Source organism: Ranitomeya variabilis, chromosome 7 (genome assembly GCF_051348905.1).
Source record: "Ranitomeya variabilis isolate aRanVar5 chromosome 7, aRanVar5.hap1, whole genome shotgun sequence".
In the NCBI taxonomy this organism is placed as follows: domain Eukaryota; kingdom Metazoa; phylum Chordata; class Amphibia; order Anura; family Dendrobatidae; genus Ranitomeya; species Ranitomeya variabilis.
Genome location: NC_135238.1, coordinates 40258221 through 40276276, shown reverse-complemented (window position 1 = coordinate 40276276; position 18056 = coordinate 40258221). Strand labels below are relative to the sequence as shown.

At 46.6% G+C, this 18056-nt stretch overlaps 1 protein-coding gene across 5 annotated transcripts in view; it reads left to right on the top strand.

Annotated features, from left to right (window-relative positions):
* Window positions 1–18056, top strand: part of TRRAP (transformation/transcription domain associated protein) — a 165515-nt gene that overhangs the window by 68025 nt on the left and 79434 nt on the right. For 3 of the 5 annotated variants that reach the window (XM_077274905.1, XM_077274904.1, XM_077274901.1), the window contains 10 exons: window positions 4338–4551; window positions 6041–6166; window positions 8651–8797; window positions 8940–9142; window positions 10413–10534; window positions 11023–11236; window positions 13109–13288; window positions 16205–16351; window positions 16468–16587; window positions 17340–17627. In XM_077274905.1, the coding sequence (XP_077131020.1) occupies window positions 4338–4551; window positions 6041–6166; window positions 8651–8797; window positions 8940–9142; window positions 10413–10534; window positions 11023–11236; window positions 13109–13288; window positions 16205–16351; window positions 16468–16587; window positions 17340–17627 (1761 nt within the window). The remainder of the gene's footprint in view (window positions 1–4337; window positions 4552–6040; window positions 6167–8650; window positions 8798–8939; window positions 9143–10412; window positions 10535–11022; window positions 11237–13108; window positions 13289–16204; window positions 16352–16467; window positions 16588–17339; window positions 17628–18056) is intronic. The other 2 variants (XM_077274906.1, XM_077274903.1) reach the window with 1 other exon arrangement.

Sequence of the window (18056 nt, the reverse complement as noted above, 5' to 3'; positions counted from 1 at the left end):
TTCAGACCTTAATTAGCCTGCTAGGGTTATGGCTTGTTCACGATCATCATTTGGAATGACCAGGTGATACAAATTTCCCAGCTTTATAAAAACCGTGCCTCCTCTCACCTTGTGCCAAAAACAGCAGCCATGGGTTCTTCTAAGCAGCTGCCTAGCTCTCTGAAAATGGTGGAGGCCCACAAAGCAGGAGACAGCTATAAGAAGATAGCAAAGTGTTTTGAAGTTGCTCTTTCCTCAGTTTGAAATGTAATTAAGAAATGGCAGCTAACAGGAACAATGGAGGTCAAGATAAGAAGTGGAAGACAAAGCAAAATTCCAGTGAATGCTGCTGGTAGGATTGTTAGAGAAGCAAGTCAGAACCCCTGCTTGACTGCAAAAGACCTTCAGAAAGATTTAGCAGACCCTGGAGTTGTGGTACATTGTTCTACTGTTCAAAGACACCTGCTCAAATATGGATTTGATGGAGTCATCAGAAGAAAACCTCTCCTGCGTCCTCACTATAAAATGCAGAGTCAGAAGTATGCAAAAGAACATCTAAACAAGCCTGATGCATTTTGGAAACAAGTCCTGTGGACTGGTGAGGTTAAAATAGAACTCTTTGGCCACAATGATCAAAGGTATGTTTGAGAAAAAAAGGCATAGAATTTCAGGAACTTCTCAAAAAGGACATCTCGCCAACCATTAAGCGTGGGGCTGGATCAATCATGCTTTGGTGTTGTGTTGCAGCCAATAACACTGGGAACATTTCACGGATGGAGGGAAGAATGTATTCAATAAAATTTCAACAAATTCTTGATGCAAACATAATACCGTCTGTAAAAAAGAGAAAGTTGAAAAGAGGATGGGTAATGATCCTAAACACACGTCTAAATCCACAATAGACAAACTCAAAAGTCGCAAGCTTGATGGTTTTACATTGGCCCTCACAGTCCCATGATCTGAACATCATTGAAAATCTGTGTCTACACCTCAAATTAGCAGAGCATGCAAGACGCTCCAGGAATGTAACTTTTTAACTGTTTGACCCTGTGCTGCGTTATGTGTTCTTATTTGCAATTTCAGTAAAAATGACGTTATTTTTATCAGTAAATGCTAATTTTCTTCCTTTAGGTTACGCAACCGAAATTAAGTTCCTTTATTCAATATTAAGCTGTTTTTATTCCATCACTTGTTTCGATACTAAACCTTAGTCGTTTTCATGTGTAAAAACCAACTCAACACGAGTCCCCATGGCTGCATGTTTCGTGGCTGTTCGACAACCACAACACATGCAATGATGCAAAAGATGTTGATTAATTAAGCTCTGATACATTAATAGCCGGGTCCTGAAGCCTGAGAAACAGGCGATGAGCTTTTATCTCAGTGGGCCATCCCAGGGTCTCAGCGGGGAAGGATCAGATTCCTATTTAGAGATGACGTTTTGACATTTCTACCTATGCAGAGGTGCCCATACTGACACTTCCGACTCACTACACTACCTGCATGTACCACTCTAAGTGACGGTCTGACATAGGCTGAGTGTATCTATAAAATCCAAATAGTCTCTGACCCCCAACTTGCTTTAAAGAGGACTTGCCACCAAATTTGTCATATTGAACCAGACACAAATATAAGAGATGCTTTGGAGCAGAATAGAAGTTTTTTTTGCGCCTTCATTGCAGAAATATTAGCAATCAAAGTATTTGGCACCTAATGAGTTAACTTTAGTTAAATACCAGTAGACTTTTTCAGAGATATTTCACTGGGGGTGTGTCCTTCTTCCTCTTTCTGATGTTGACCAATCATAAGCAGGCAGCAACACACTGGAGAAATTAGAACACACCCCCACAATAACTTGGAATCTGTTTGTGACAGTTTTCACTACAGAGTGATTTCATGTACTGGTGCACAGCAGACCTGAGTATGACAGCTCTCATTTCCAGGAGTCAGTGTGGGGGGAGGGGCATTACTGCAGACTTTGAATCTCATTACAAACACTTCCAGTAGCTTTCCTATCAAATTCAAAGCAGCTTGATTTGGCAGGGCCAAATATACAGTAGCATCACCAAAGCGAGTGTAGTGCTGTCACCTCTGCTGTACGGAGTCCACTCCACACTGACTTCCTGAGATGAGAACTGAAAACTGCTAATCACACTCAGATCTGCTATGCTCCAGCACGTCATCACACTGCAGTGAGGAGAGCAGACTGTTTGTCAATGATATTGTGGGGGGCGTGTTCTTCTCTTCCCAGTGTTTTGCTCCCTGCTTCTGATTGGTCACCCTCAGAGGAAGAAGTATACGCCCCCAGTGAAATCTCTCTGGGAATGCCCACCGGGACCTAATTTTTGTGTTAACTGTTTAGCTGCCAAATATTTTGCCAATATCTCTGCAGCGGAGAGGAAAAATCTCTGCAGCCACTATTACATCATGTGTCCGGTTCAAAATGAAATATTTGGTGACTGATCCTCCTTAAACTCCTTCGTTGCCCGTTCCTTATAATAAACTGTTAATCATATAGGTTGCTATAGTCGAATGGCCTTTTTTTTTTTTTTTTTTTTAATAAGAGGCTGCACATGACCGATAGGATTAAATGTCATTCACAAGTTATTTTTATTTTTTCCATGATCCGCAGTCATTTTTACTGTCACATTGAGTGACAGTGACGTAATTAACTCTTATCCTGCAGTTTGACAATGCAATTGCAAGTATTCTTTTTCTAAAACTAAAAAATAGAGAAATCTATGAAGTTGTTAAACTGTACTGATCTGTTTCTGTAGTCACATCAGCGTCATGGCTGCCTGTCAACAGATTCAAGACTGCAATGCCGGATCCATTTTTACAAAAAATGTTTTTTTTTGGGGGGGTTTGGTGCTTTTAACAGCAGGAATAGCACCATAGATGAATAAGAGCCGGACATGGATGTGCACCGAGCTTCGGTGATGACTGTTCCTGGGAATGCTGTATGGCAGGCATTATCGGCCTTATTCTTGGGGCATACCTGTGGGACACTTTAAGCCCTACCTCTCTGCCCGAGCACCCAAGGTTTTCTGGATTATTAAAAGGGGAATTTGTTATAAAATAAATTAAAAAGGGTATTCTGCCTTGAAGAGGTATTCCCAACTCCAATATCCTATCCCAATATGTAGTAGGTGTAAGAATATTAGCAAATACCTCCAGATATAAATTTAGTATAGTTCTTCTGATTCGCTTTGTCACTTACCCCATGTGCAGGGCATGGTTACAACCACTAACTCACTATATGAGTGGTCATAACCATGTATACCTAAGCTACTGCAGTGCCCTGTACATAGGTAAGTGACACAGTGAATCAGATGAACTATACTACATTTGTAAGTGTAGGTTTTTGTTGGCATTATTATTACAGCTATGGGTTGAACTAGATGGAATTAATGTCTTCCTTCAACCTTAATAACTATGTTACTATATTGGGATAGGATGTTAAAGATGGGAATACCCCTTGTGAGTGCAGACTTGTGAATCTTCACATCGCGCTCACTGCACACTGTGAGGATTCTCCGGTTTTGGGAAGGGCGGTTTCGTGACAGCAGGAATGTGATTTGCATACATGTGGTCACATGCTGACTAGACGTGCACAGCCTCACTCAATGCAAATGTATTGAGCGAGGCTGCACATGTCTAGTCGGAATGTGGCCGGAAGTATTTCAATTGCATACTTGTTGTCATGCGCCCGCCGCTACTGATACGGAAGAATTTTATGTGCATGATGTAAATCTGAGACCGGGTGAAGGGGACAATACATAAGTTGCCAGACTATATGTATTATAATGCTATAAAAGGTTTATGAACCAGGATAAGGATAGACAGAGCGCTTCTACAGTTTGGTTTGACTGATTGGTGTGGGACTGAGAGACCATCACTGATACATTCTACCATAAAAATAATGTACAGTACTGTGCATAAGTTTTAGGCAGGTGTGGGAAAGAATGGTGCAAAATAAGAATGCTTTCACAAATAAAAGTGTTAATAGTTTATTTTTATTAATTAACAAAATGCAAAGTGAATAAACAGAAGTGAAATCAATAAGGTGTGACCGCCCTTTTGGCTTCAACACTGCATCAATTCTTCGAGGTACATTTGCATGCAGTTTTTGAAGGAACTCATCCAAAGGTTGTTCCAAACATCTTGGAGAACTAACCACAGATCTTCTGTAGAAGGCTCGTACACTTGTCTTGTCATGTAATCCCAGACCGGATGATGATGAGATCCCTTCCCTACCTTTGACATACATGTACGTCAAAAGTAGGATCCCTGACTGGAATTTCCATGTGCTACCTGTCTTGTAAATCATAATTCTTGTTTTATTTGCCCCTTTGCAGGAACAGCCTGCCCAAGCCAATTTTGCCAACATCTGTACCGGTCTGGAGGTCCTGAGCTTCCTCCTTACTGTGCTCCAGAACCCGGCTATTCTCAGCAGCTTCAAACCTCTCCAGAGAGGGATCTCCGCCTGCATGACCTGCGGAAACACCAAAGTCCTCCGAGCCGTCCATACTCTGCTCTCCCGATTGATGAGCGTCTTCCCCACGGAGCCCAGTAAGTTACAGGATGATCATACTTATATGTATAATGTTTATTGGTAATAATTGGTGATGACCGAGCGTGCTGGGATAATGCGTTATGAGATCTTGCTCGGGTGCTAACATAGTGTCCCTCATTGTCCGTCCTGATTCGGATGATATTCGGGGGTGGAGAATAAGCGACTTGTTCAGGAACATTAACGTCCTTCTTGGCTTTACAGCTTATCGGTGATTTTCCTGACCCTGGACGATCTTGTTATCAAATGATCAGGATCGTGGTGAATCCCACTAATCCACATTTGCTATACATGATTAACCCCACTTACATTAAATGAGTGTAAATCACTGCTGGTCATCACTGAATCTGATCATTAGAAATATACATTATCCGTAATTACGTCTCCGTGAAACACCAGTTTTTCTATTATGGCCCTAGGATATTTATAATTGAAGTTTACAGCTGGGATTGGGGCAGAGATTTATAGGTTCCTGGCTAGATTACTAACTTCTGGTGTAACAGAGATATAAATGTGGTGGATACCATAACTGCATCTAATAGTAGTGGTCTGTGCTATGCAGGTTTACGCTTGCAATTGTGGTGGCGCCCTCCCAGGACTGGCGGCAGTTGGCGTGGCGCTCTCCCGGGATTGGGGTGGCACTCTCCTGGGACTGGTGGTAGTTGGGGTGGTGCTTTCCCGAGACTGGCGGCAGATGGGGCGGTGCCCTCTCCCTCTTACCGGGCGGCAGTTGGGAGGGCGACCTCTTACCGGGCGGCAGTTGGGAGGGCGCCCTCTTACCGGGCGGCAGTTGGGAGGGCACCCTCTTACCGGGCGGCAGTTGGGAGGGCGCCCTCTCCCTCTTACCGGCGGCAGTTGGGAGGGTGCCCTCTCCCTCTTACCGGTGGCAGTTGGGAGGGCGCCCTGTCCCTCTTACTGGTGGCAGTTGGGGCGGTGCCCTTCCCCCTCTTACCGGCGGCAGTTGGGGCGGTGCCCTCCCCCTCTTACCTTCGGCAGTTGGGAGGGCGTCCTCTCTCTCTTACCGGCGGCAGTTGGGAGGGCGCCCTGTCCCTCTTACTGGTGGCAGTTGGGGCAGTGCCCTCCCCCTCTTAACGGGTGGCAGTTGGGGTGGCGCCCTCTCCCTCTTACCTTCGGCAGTTGGGTTGTTGCTCTTCCCCCTCTTACCGGCGACAGTTGGGGCGGTGCCCTCCCCCTCTTACCGGGTGGCAGTTGGGGCGTCGCCCTCTCCCTCTTACAGGCGACAGTTGGGGCGGCACCTTCCCCCTCTTACCGATGGCAGTTGGGCGTCATCCTCTCCCTCTTACCGGCGACAGTTGGGGCGGCACCCTCCCCCTCTTACGGCGACAGTTGGGGCGGCACCTTCCCCGTCTTGCAGACAGCTGCGGAGCCGCCCCCCTTACTGAGGACAGCCAAATCCAGAAAAAGATCCTCTGCTCCCTGTAATTCAGTGGACCCTGTGATATTAATCCTCTGTGGTTTCTCTCCTAGGCACCTCCAGTGTTGCTTCCAAGTACGAGGAGCTGGAATGCTTGTACGCCGCTGTGGGCAAAGTCATTTATGAAGGTCTAACTAATTACGAGAAATCTACCAACGCAAACCCATCTCAGCTCTTTGGTAAGTGCGGGGTTACGTGCCGGACTCGCTGTGACTGCCTTTGTAACTTGTCTGCGGGGCTGAATCTGTGAAGATGCCCCCACGGACGCCGGTCAGTTAGGTCACAGCTGGATTTCTCCAGTGCTGGAAATATTCTTAAGACGTCCTGAAGTCCCGTCTAAGACTGATGGCTTTCATAGTCGTTAGTACGAGAAGTTTTCCCATTCTCTGTATGAATAATACATAAACACACATTTGCGCTATTTCGAGGGACACCTTTAATTGAGAATTTTAGTGAGTAGTTTTTTAGATAATAGAGAAATGTTCTTCTAAAAGTCTTCTGTATTGGTTATATTCACCGTCTCGTCCCCCGGTGGGTACTTGAAGGGGTTTTATTTTTTTTCCCCCAGAACAATAGCTTTCTGTCTGACTGCCGCTGTGAATTGGTTCTGTCAGTAAATCAGGTATAATAGCGCAAAAGAACCTAGGCTGTGCAAAATGTAAATGCGAGCCGTCCCTCACTGTCCTCCCCTGTGATCTCCGCAGACAGGTGTAATTTTACTTAAAGAATTGCCTTCTTGTCAGGTGTCATTGTGCATTGTGCAAAACACTTGGAAACACTGTAGGTTAATTTAATCAGTTGCCTGCAAAGTGCTTCAAGGTCAAAAGCTAAGAAATGTGCTGCGCACCGACAATGGAGGTGTAATCTACTTACGCTTAGCAGACACCTGCCACTTTCCGCTTTCTTCTGCCTTGTCGGTTTAGTTACTAATAATGGAATGATAAAACTTGGGGAGTAATAGCTCTCGTCTCGGCAGCTTCTATCCATCTCCCTCACGTCTACTCTCCCCGTTTTATGAAAAGGAGAACTTGAGGGGGTTGTCCATTACTGAGATATTAAAGGGGAGTTTTCAAGTTGGGAGGTTATTCTATATCCATGGGATAGGCAATAACTACTGGATTGCTTGGGTCCGATCGCTGGGGCCTTCACCGATCGCTGAGTTCTGAGCAGCCTCATAAGAATGGAGCGAGGGTCAATCATGTGAGCTCCCGCTCCATTCATTCTTAATGAGACCACCGGTTACTAGCCATAAGCTGCACTTAGCTGGTCTTCACCACTCCCATAAGAATGAATGGAGTGCATGATTGACCACTGCTGTATTTCCATCTGGATAGGGGTTAACTTTGACTTCCAAGAATATCCCTTTAATTGTGCTATCCTTAGTAGAGGTCATAAATATCAGTGCCACTGTAACCGGAAGTATATGCTGTGCAGAACGGGTACACCACAACCCTGTATAGTGTAGTGCCCCTTGTCTTCTACTGTGGCTCAGCTCCAATTCACAGCTCCGTGTGTATCCTCCGTCGTACACCGTGTTTATCCTCCGTCATATGCCGTTTGTATCCTCCGTGGTACGCCGTGTGTATCCCCCGCCGTAAGCCATTTATATTCTCCGTCGTACGCCGTGGGCGTCCTCCGTCGTACGCCGTGCCCATCGTATGCCGTGGGCGTCCTCCGTCGTACGCCGTGGGCGTCCTCCGTCGTACGCCGTGGGCGTCCTCCGTCGTACGCCGTGGGCGTCCTCCGTCGTACGCCGTGGGCGTCCTCCGTCGTACGCCGTGGGCATCCTCCTTCGTACGCCTTGTGCATCCTCCGTCGCACGCCGGGAGCTGGGGAAAAAACTTTATTATCTTTTTTACTTTTCAAAACTTTTTTTTTCTTTTTATCAGTACACACAATGTCCCTATAAATATATTAAATCATGAAGGAGAGCACTACAACGAAAATATGTAGCCCCATATCCCAGGAAAGATGAAAACGCCCCGAGGACAAACAAAGTGAAACCGAAGTTCCAAAATGGCATACGTTTATTTATTAACGATAGAATACACAATAAATTCAATAAAAGCATAAAAACAGAGGACAGTATAATCCTGAGGTATATATAGACTATATATATATATATATATATATATATATATATATATATATATATATATATATATATATATATATATATATATATATATATAATATATATATATATAATATATTAGTGAACGCAAATGGAAAGGGTTCCTGTTGAACAAACCATGATTGCGCTGGTGTCCTGGAAAGCCGTCTACCTGGCCTCCTTGTAAGTTGCTCTGGGTTCCCAATTTCCCAGAAGTTTTCTGAGCTCACTGGGAGTTATTTGGCACAGCTTGTAGAGATGTGTGACTTACCAAAGTCACGCCATAAAGGGGTTGTTGGGCACCTACATTTAGAGAACCTATCCACAAGTGATCAATATGAGATTGGTGCTGGTCTGACACCAGTCCCCCATCAATCAGCTGCCGCTCTGTGAGATACCTTGGTGCACAGAGAACACCAGGCAGTATCCACACTTACAGAAAGCGATTAGGTGCTCACTACAAGGGTTAATGATCGATTTTTGGCTTACTACATATAGTGCCCAGTACTGCAGGACATGGCAGCCGCTCACTCGTGTCTGCTCTTCGCAGGGACCCTGATGATCCTGAAGTCGGCCTGCAGCAACAACCCCAGCTACATAGACAGACTCATATCCGTCTTCATGCGCTCACTCCAGAAGATGGTGAGGGAGCACCTGAACCCCCAGGCTGCCGCGGGCACCGCCGACGCCAGCACAGGTATGTACCCTGCAGGAAACGACGCATATGACGCCATCTAGCAGCCGTCCGGAGTCCTGGCTTTGTCTCCATACGTGGCGGCCGCCATGATTGAGTGCCAGCTCCTGGGGTTCGGGCGTCTGACATTTCTCCTTCTCTCCAGCAGGTACCAGCGAGCTGGTAATGCTCAGTTTGGACCTGGTGAAGACTCGCCTGGCCGTCATGAGCATGGAAATGAGGAAGAACTTTATACCGAACATTCTCACGTCTCTCATCGAGAAATCCGCAGACGCCAAGATCCTCCGGGCGGTGGTCAAAATAGTGGAGGAGTGGCTGAAAAATAACACCCCCATGGCGGCAAATCAGGTGGGTCACCTTGCACGGTTATCATTGGCTGATCTACACCAGTGGACTGTAGCTCCCCAGCCGTTGTGGCACCACATTTCCCAGCATGCCTCAGCCTAGATCAGCAGTGTAAATTTTTGCTCTTCAGCTTTGTGACTTGCCGTGTCTGCGGAGGTGTTTTTTTTCCTGCAATTTAGCAAAGAAGAGGTGACTTTGTGGCAAAGATCTTCCGTTTTCGGAATCTCAGGCGGCTCGGGTTGCCATGGTAACCTGCGACTGCCTTGGGCGCTGTACAAGCTCTTCAGCGTCTCCCCACCATGCTCCTCGTGTCTGCTACATCATGGAGCGGTAACACGGGGAGCGGATCATTGAAGAGGCCGCCACAGAAGGAGATTGTGCTCGGCGAGGCAAATAATAATGGAAGCCACCTTTTAGATTTTCCCGGCTTAAAGGGATCATTAAACCTTAAAGATGATGGTTACTATAAGCAAAGCTTTTGTAGCAGCGTTTCTGCAACATCCCAAAATCAGGGGGTCGATCTCCTGATGATCAGTCCCATCTTCTGCTTCTGTCTGACTGAAGCCCCGCCCTCTACTGCACACAGGACAGTGGGGAGAGGCTCCTGCTGCAGTCCATTGTCTTACAGCCACACACAGGATAGAGCGGGTGGACGTGACTGCGCTCCCGAGACACAGATATGACTTATATATTTCTCAATTTTACCTGTAATGTGAGATAATATGGGATCAAAGAAAAGGAGATTTAGGGCTGGGATTTCAATGCTTCATTGGGCCAACTGCAATCTCCCCAGACTCCCCCCCTATACATGAAATCTTGTCTTGTTGAGTTTTTGCACTTATATTATTACTGCTGCTCCCCTGAGTATTGCTTTTTTTGTTGTTTTTTTTCCCAATATCTGTTATGTGGTTCCAAAGATTTGGGTTAATGTTTATGTAGTGCAAATATTTATGGCCTATACAAAGGGGCGTCACTCAGCGATAATGGAAAGCAGCCTAAAGACACGCCCCTGAGGATCCTTTGAGCACTGAATAAAATGGCCCACATTTCTTACACTGTATGGCGAATTTAAAAATGGAAAAAGCTGAACGTTCAAGGAATCAGCAAGAATAACGTGGAGGCAAAAACCGTCCACTTATGACTTGGTGACAGGTCCTTTTTAAGAGTCTGTTCACTGCATCTGGGATAATCTGTTCAGTGTACGCACTGGGAAAGCTTATAATGAATATGCTGACTGTAAATTGTGTATCATACCCTGCTTCTTACTACACAGACGCCTACACTGCGGGAAAAATCCATATTGCTGGTGAAGATGATGACCTACATAGAAAAGCGCTTTCCTGAAGACCTGGAGTTAAACGCACAGTTTCTGGAGCTTGTTAATTATGTTTACAGGTATGTAAAGCGCCCGGTTTATCTGAAAAATGGTAGTCCTTTGTATATGGGGCTTAAAGGGGATGTCCACCTTCCAGCAACTTTTTCTCTATATGCTCAGTTCATTGTAGAAAAACAAGCATTACTTTATTTACCCTCCCTTGGTCCATGGCTTTGACTCCGTCGCTGCCCCAATCACTGATTGTCTGCAGAGGTGATGTCACTCAGCCGCTGAGCAGCTTGCGCTGTCCGCCCGGGCATATATATCTACAATAGCTAATAGTAGAAAGTTTTCTTAAAGGTGACAGCCCCTATTAATGTTCAGTAGGCATGTTCTTCGTCTGTGGATGCACATATTGAGCAGCGCTGCTATACATGTGACAAAACATGACCAGGCGCCCCTATACATGCAGCAGAAGCCCCTGATATATGGCTTTCTGTCGCGTTCCCATGTGATGACCCCTCTCCTGTAAATGTTGGCTATGTAACGTCTGCTTTGCCTTTTGCAGAGACGAGAACCTCTCTGGGAGTGAACTCACCGCCAAGCTGGAACCTGCTTTCCTGTCCGGACTCCGCTGCTCGCAGCCCCACATTCGGGCGAAATTCTTTGAGGCCTTTGATACGTCCATGAAGCGGCGAGTGTATGATCGGCTGCTTTACCTCACTTGTTCTCAGAACTGGGAAGCCATGGGCAATCATTTCTGGATTAAGCAGTGTATAGAGGTAAGCTGGCATGGACAAGATGTCCCAAAATATACAGTGGTCACGGCTTCCTTCCAGACCCCACACCACCCTGTCCACCGGTACTACGTGGTATTGTTACTTTCTATAAAGGGAATCTGTCAGTAGGATCAACCCTCCTAAGCCGTCTATATGGGCATGTAGGTCATAGGAAGCTGAATAAAATGATACCTTAATATCTGAGATCTGATGTCTTATTCTAGAGAAATCCACATTTTTCTTAATATGGAAATGAGCTTTAAGATCTATAGGCGGGACATAGATCTCCCCAAGAATCTGCTGCTGAGGCTTATTTTAACTGACAGTCTGCTCTCCTGATCTACATGTCTTGCACTGGTAACTCCCCCTTTTATTTACAATAATCTCTGGAGGCAGATTTTCGGGGAGATCTATGTCCGGCACATAGATCTTAACAGCTCATTTACATATTAAGAAAAATGAGGATTTCTCTGGAATAAGACATCAGATCAAGGTGTCATTTTATACAACTTCCTATGACCTTCATGTCCATATCGACGGCTTAGGAGGGTTGATCCTACTGACCGATTCCCTTTAAGTAAATGGGGTTGAGCTTTCTACCACACACAACCTATAGATAGAGGCAGCGCGGTTTTTGGAGGAAAGCAGCCATGTTTTTTCTAATCCATGACAACCCCTTTAAGGAAGACGTGTCTCCTTTCACATGATTTGCGCTTTCATTTTTTTTTCCCCTCGCCTTCTTCCAAGAGCCATAACGTTTTATATTTTTCCATCTACACAGCCGTATGATGTTTGATTTTCTAATTTTTTTTTTTTTGCAAGGTGAGTTGTGATTTTGAGTGACACCATTCATTATACCATATACTGTGCTGAAAAACTGGAAAAAAAATCCAAGTCTGGTGAAGTAGCGGAATTACATTTTGTTTTTAAATTGTTTTCGCTGTTTTTTGAGTTTCTTTGTTTCTGTGTCGCCATTAAGGCTATTTCGTCCATGGACCTTAATGGCTCTTGTGTTTTTTTTTGTTTGTTTGCTGAGTCACAGTTTTTATTGGAGCCATTTTGGGGTATATACAACACTTTGATCACTTTTTTTATTGCATTTATTTTATCTTTTTGTGGGTAATTTTTTTTCCTTTTTGATTTTAACCGTAAGTGTTACTCAATTTTATATTGAAAAGGTCGATATTGACTTGTAGGATTGCTGCTTCCAGTAGGTGGCGCTATAGTTTAAGTCCTCTTCCTCTCTGAACAGACAATATGCAGATTTAATTTCCCAGAGGAGCATGCATGGCTTATAAGCCTCATACTGGCATGTCACTCTCCACAACGAGAAACATTAACCCTTAGATCCCAGTCTTGGCTTCTCACCTATCCAAATCAGACCTCATACTTTGCACTGATGAGGGGCAATACCCTAAAACACGTGTCTACAGATTGAGAATCTAATTTGGCTTGTCTTGTTAAAGGGTCGATATTGACTTGTAGGATCGCTACTTCCAATAGGTGGCGCTATAGAGTTCAAGTCCTTCCCCCCTGAAGAGACTATTAACATATTTAATTTTATATATTCGTATATCGGACTTTGACTATAACAAATCTGTTTTATATATCTTTTTTTTAACTGGGAAATGGGGGTAATTGAAGTTTTTATCAGGACTTTTTATGTCTGCAAAGGTTTAAAGGGACTAAAAAAAAGGAAGGTTTCTATATATTTCTTTGTATTACAAGAAATCATTGGATAACATTTATTTTTTTTTTCTCCCGCTCGCCTGTGTGATTAGACAAGGCTCTTTTTCACCTTCTCCCTATCCTGCACACATATAAGCCCTAGTCCCTCCGATTAACCCTTTGATCCCCGGCCTTTCTCCTGTGCAGCTCCTGCTGGCGGTCTGCGAGAAGAACACTACGATTGGCACAAGCTGCCAGGGCGCCATGCTCCCATCTATTACTAATGTCATCAATCTAGCCGACAGTCACGACCGGGCAGCGTTCGCTATGGTTACCCACGTCAAGCAGGAGCCGAGGGAGAGAGAGAACAGCGAATCCAAGGAAGAGGTATTGTTTTTTTAAGGAATTCAAAAGTCTTTGCTTTGAATAGCCGCGGCTGTGTACTGTTATTGGAATTAAATGTTTTACAAGCATTTCTAAAACTTCCGTTGCTTTGGCGTCACCCAGAGGCTTTTCCTCTTCCATTGTTCCATGTGTGAGATCTGTCAAAACCTCGGTTTCCCGGGGAGTCCAAGAAATGACAGATAGCGGAGAGACTAAACCCTCTGTACATGCCACAGCAAGATCTCACAATTACTCGTTAACCTTTTCATTAGGTTTTGGGACACTTTTTATTTATTGCAAGTTGCTTATATACTTCTATCAGCAGATTTGCTTTATTGTAGTAGTGGAGCGGCGCGCTCTGCCTGTGAGACGGGGCTCTGCCTGTGAGACGGCGCACTGCCTGTGAGACGGGGCTCTGCCTGTGAGACGGCGCGCTGCCTGTGAGACGGCGCGCTGCCTGTGAGACGGGGCTCTGCCTGTGAGACGGGGCTCTGCCTGTGAGACGGGGCTCTGCCTGTGAGACGGGGCTCTGCCTGTGAGACGGGGCTCTGCCTGTGAGACGGGGCTCTGCCTGTGAGACGGGGCTCTGCCTGTGAGACGGGGCTCTGCCTGTGAGACGGGGCTCTGCCTGTGAGACGGCGCGCTGCCTGTGAGACGGGGCTCTGCCTGTGAGACGGGGCTCTGCCTGTGAGACGGGGCTCTGCCTGTGAGACGGGGCTCTGCCTGTGAGACGGGGCTCTGCCTGTGAGACGGGGCTCTGCCTGTGAGACGGGGCTCTGCCTGTGAGACGGGGCTCTGCCTGTGAGACGGGGCTCTGCCTGTGAGACGGGGCTCTGCCTGTGAGACGGGGCTCTGCCTGTGAGACGGGGCTCTGCCTGTGAGACGGGGCTCTGCCTGTGAGACGGGGCTCTGCCTGTGAGACGGGGCTCTGCCTGTGAGACGGGGCTCTGCCTGTGAGACGGGGCTCTGCCTGTGAGACGGGGCTCTGCCTGTGAGACGGGGCTCTGCCTGTGAGACGGGGCTCTGCCTGTGAGACGGGGCTCTGCCTGTGAGACGGGGCTCTGCCTGTGAGACGGGGCTCTGCCTGTGAGACGGGGCTCTGCCTGTGAGACGGGGCTCTGCCTGTGAGACGGGGCTCTGCCTGTGAGACGGGGCTCTGCCTGTGAGACGGGGCTCTGCCTGTGAGACGGGGCTCTGCCTGTGAGACGGGGCGCTGCCTGTGAGACGGGGCGCTGCCTGTGAGACGGGGCGCTGCCTGTGAGACGGGGCGCTGCCTGTGAGACGGGGCTCTGCCTGTGAGACGGGGCGCTGCCTGTGAGACGGGGCGCTGCCTGTGAGACGGGGCTCTGCCTGTGAGACGGGGCTCTGCCTGTGAGACGGGGCTCTGCCTGTGAGACGGGGCTCTGCCTGTGAGACTGCGCTTGCAGCTAGTCGCACCTTAATGGCTGCTGTCTGCTCTACTGTTTTGGGCTGTAATAGGGATATTGGGTCACCCATGCCTTTTTTTTTTTTTTTTCTTTAACAATAATATGGATTAATATTAGTGATGAGTGAACCCCTGGATGTTCAGGTCCGGGGGTTCGGCTGAACAATAAAAAAAAAAAAGGTTTGGGTTGAGTATCGTAACAGTACCCGGACCTCATTCAGATGAATGAGGGGCCCAAACATCCATTGTTTGCCATTCTATCCTTCGCATGACAGCAGAGCAAACACAGGCTCTGATCGGCAGTAAAATCAGTACCATGGGTCAGAGAGCCGCGGCTCCCACACTGTCAAATGAGCCCGCAGCTGTGACCGGAGGTAAAAAGTTTACCTCTGGTCACAGGCGACAACTGATGCAAGTACTACTCCCATCAGCCTACACCTGCTATCGCTTATAACAGCCAGAGCAGGCGGTGCTTGATGGGAGTAGTCATCATCCAGCTCCTACACTATAAATTAATTAAAAAGAAAAAAAACTGCATGGATTCCTCTCTTTTTGATAACCAGCATGGCAAAACTGACAGCTGCTGGCTGCAGCCCTCTGCTGTCAGCTTTGTCATGGCTGGTTATCAAGAATAGAGAGGTCCCCACACCGTTTATTTAATTAATAAATAAATAAAAAAAGCTGTGGTGTTCCCCTCCAGTTTTGACAACCAGCCAAGCTAAAGCAGACAGATGGGAGCTGGTATTCTCAGGCTAGTAAGCAAACATGAAATGGCACGCAGCCTCCCCAGAAAATGCACATGTATTAGATGTGCCAATTCTGTCTCTTTGCCTGGCACTTCCCTCTTGCCCTGTGGCAGTGGCAAATGGGGTTAACATTTGTGGGGCTGATGTCAGCTGTTTAATGGCCGCTGACATCAAGCCCACAAGTTAGTAATGGAGAGGCGTCTATAAGTACTGCCTCATGGTGGGTAAGATTTCAGTTTGTGATTTTATTAGCCTGAGCCTATGGGCTAATACTTGAAACAGGTCAACAACATTAAAACTGTTGGATCTTCCCTCTTAAAGGCGGTAGGATAGGACATCACTTCTCTGGGACCCCCACTGATCCTGGGATGCCGGCAGTCGTTGTCTGTTCTGTTGCCTGCCCAGTGACCCATGTCTGTGACTGCAACAAAGTGAAGCGTGACCCCATTTTCCAGCCTGAATTCCCTTTATTCTCCCATTTAGTAGGGGTCTGAGATGTTAAACCTCAAACCAGTCATGTGGTGATGACCACCAAGCAATATTTCACAATGTTTCGAGATGGAAATCTTTTTTTTTTTTTTCTAGTTTAATAAAGTATGAAACGGATCAGCTTTCATAAAATTGCTTTTTTTTTTTTTTAGTATAGCGCCACCTAGGAAATATTTTTTGATTTTGTTAAAATTATGAAAAAAAATATTTTTATTTTTACAATATTAAAGCTAATAAAATTATTTATTTTATATTCAGGATGTTGAAATTGATATTGAGCTTGCACCAGGCGACCAAAGCACCAACCCCAAAACTAAAGAGCAGTCCGAAAAGGACATCGGCAACCAGCTCCATATGCTAACCAACAGACATGACAAATTCCTGGACTCTCTGCGTGAAGTAAAGGTCAGTGCCGCTTGTCCTCCATCGTGGCGGACCTGATGGCCTTGTTCACTGATGTGTTACAGTAGTCTGACGCCGTCATCTTCCTCCTATGGTTTTGTCTTTTGTGTCTTCTACAGACCGGAGCCCTCCTCGTCTCTTTTGTCCAGCTGTGTCATATAGCCACCCCCTTGGCGGAGAAGATTTGGATACAACTTTTCCCAAGATTGTGGAAAATACTTTCTGACCGGCAGCAACATGTAAGTCACCTATGTAGCCGGCATATTTTTCGGCAGTGGGGTATATTACCCACCACTAAGACAGAAGAGGGCAAGAAAACGTCTTTATACTTCATCTAGTCTTGAGTAGAAGTCCTCAGTAGGTACCTGAAAGGGTCAAGGAGAAGGGCGGAAATAAATCATATAGCCGTCACATAATGGCTTCTCTGCCTGGTTATTTTCTCATCTTGTGAGTTTTCAGACATCTGCAGGTCTTTGCCTATATCTCTTGTTGAATTTCTAACCTATGGGGCCCTTGCTATCACACTCGGGGCCACAGAGCCTCGCGGTCACACTTTGGGGCACGGAGCCTCGTGGTCACACCCAGGGTGCACGGAGCCTCGCGGTCACACTCGGGGGGCACGGAGCCTCTTGGCCGCACCCGTGGTGCACTGTCTAATTAACATGTGATTAAGCTGCATTTTTTTCAGCATGGAGGTAGCTATTGGAACACTAAAGGTGCGATTTTCATAGGCGCTTTATCCCCCACAGGGCGATGTGGTTAGTTTACACGGTCCATATGGCTGACACACTCCCTGTAAAGCCAATATTCTTCATTCTGCTGTGAAGGCCGATTATTAGGATGCGGTGGATGATGGATACAGAGTGGCATGCTATTTCTCATTCTCCAGGCCTCCCTCCTATCATTCACATGCGTTATGTACTGATACAGGTGCTCCCGAGATCCCAGCTCACTGGAGCTTGCAATCATTGCTCTTTCTTTTTGTTCCCAGGCGCTGGCTGGGGAAATCAGCCCGTTCCTGTGCAGCGGGAGCCACCAGGTGCAGAGAGATTGTCAGCCGAGCGCCTTGAACTGCTTTGTGGAGGCCATGTCTCAGTGCGTCCCCCCAATCCCCATCAGGCCTTGTGTCCTCAAGTACCTGGGGAAGACGCACAACTTGTGGTTCCGCTCCACGCTCATGCTGGAGCACCAGGCGTTCGAGAAAGGTCTCAGCCTGCAGATCAAACCCAAGCAGACGAGCGAGTTTTACGAGCAAGAAAGCATCACCCCACCCCAGCAGGTGAGTGTCATTCCGGCTGCCTCCGCACTTTTGGAGAAGGCATTTGTATGGATTCTGGCAAGCAGAGGAGGAGACGCCTAATCTTCTTACTGTGCAATAATGTTCCACAGTCTGTTTTTTTGGACCCAATGCTCTATGAACACGTTTCCCTCGCCATTATGACTTGATTCGATTTTCCCTGCGCTCCGTTATTCTTCGTCTCTTGTTCCTGTGGACAGAGATGGTCGGTAATAATAGTCGTGAAAAAAAATACCGCTCTAAAAGACCATTAATAAAGGGATGGAAGAGTTAATACAGAAGGCTGCCGGGCAAATGGACTGGCTTATTCTGAAAGCAAAGCCCACAAAAGGAGGTCATTAAAACCCGATAATAGCTGGCAGTAAACACTGGCATGTACGGCGGCTGATGTCTGCCAGCTTGTAGGGGATG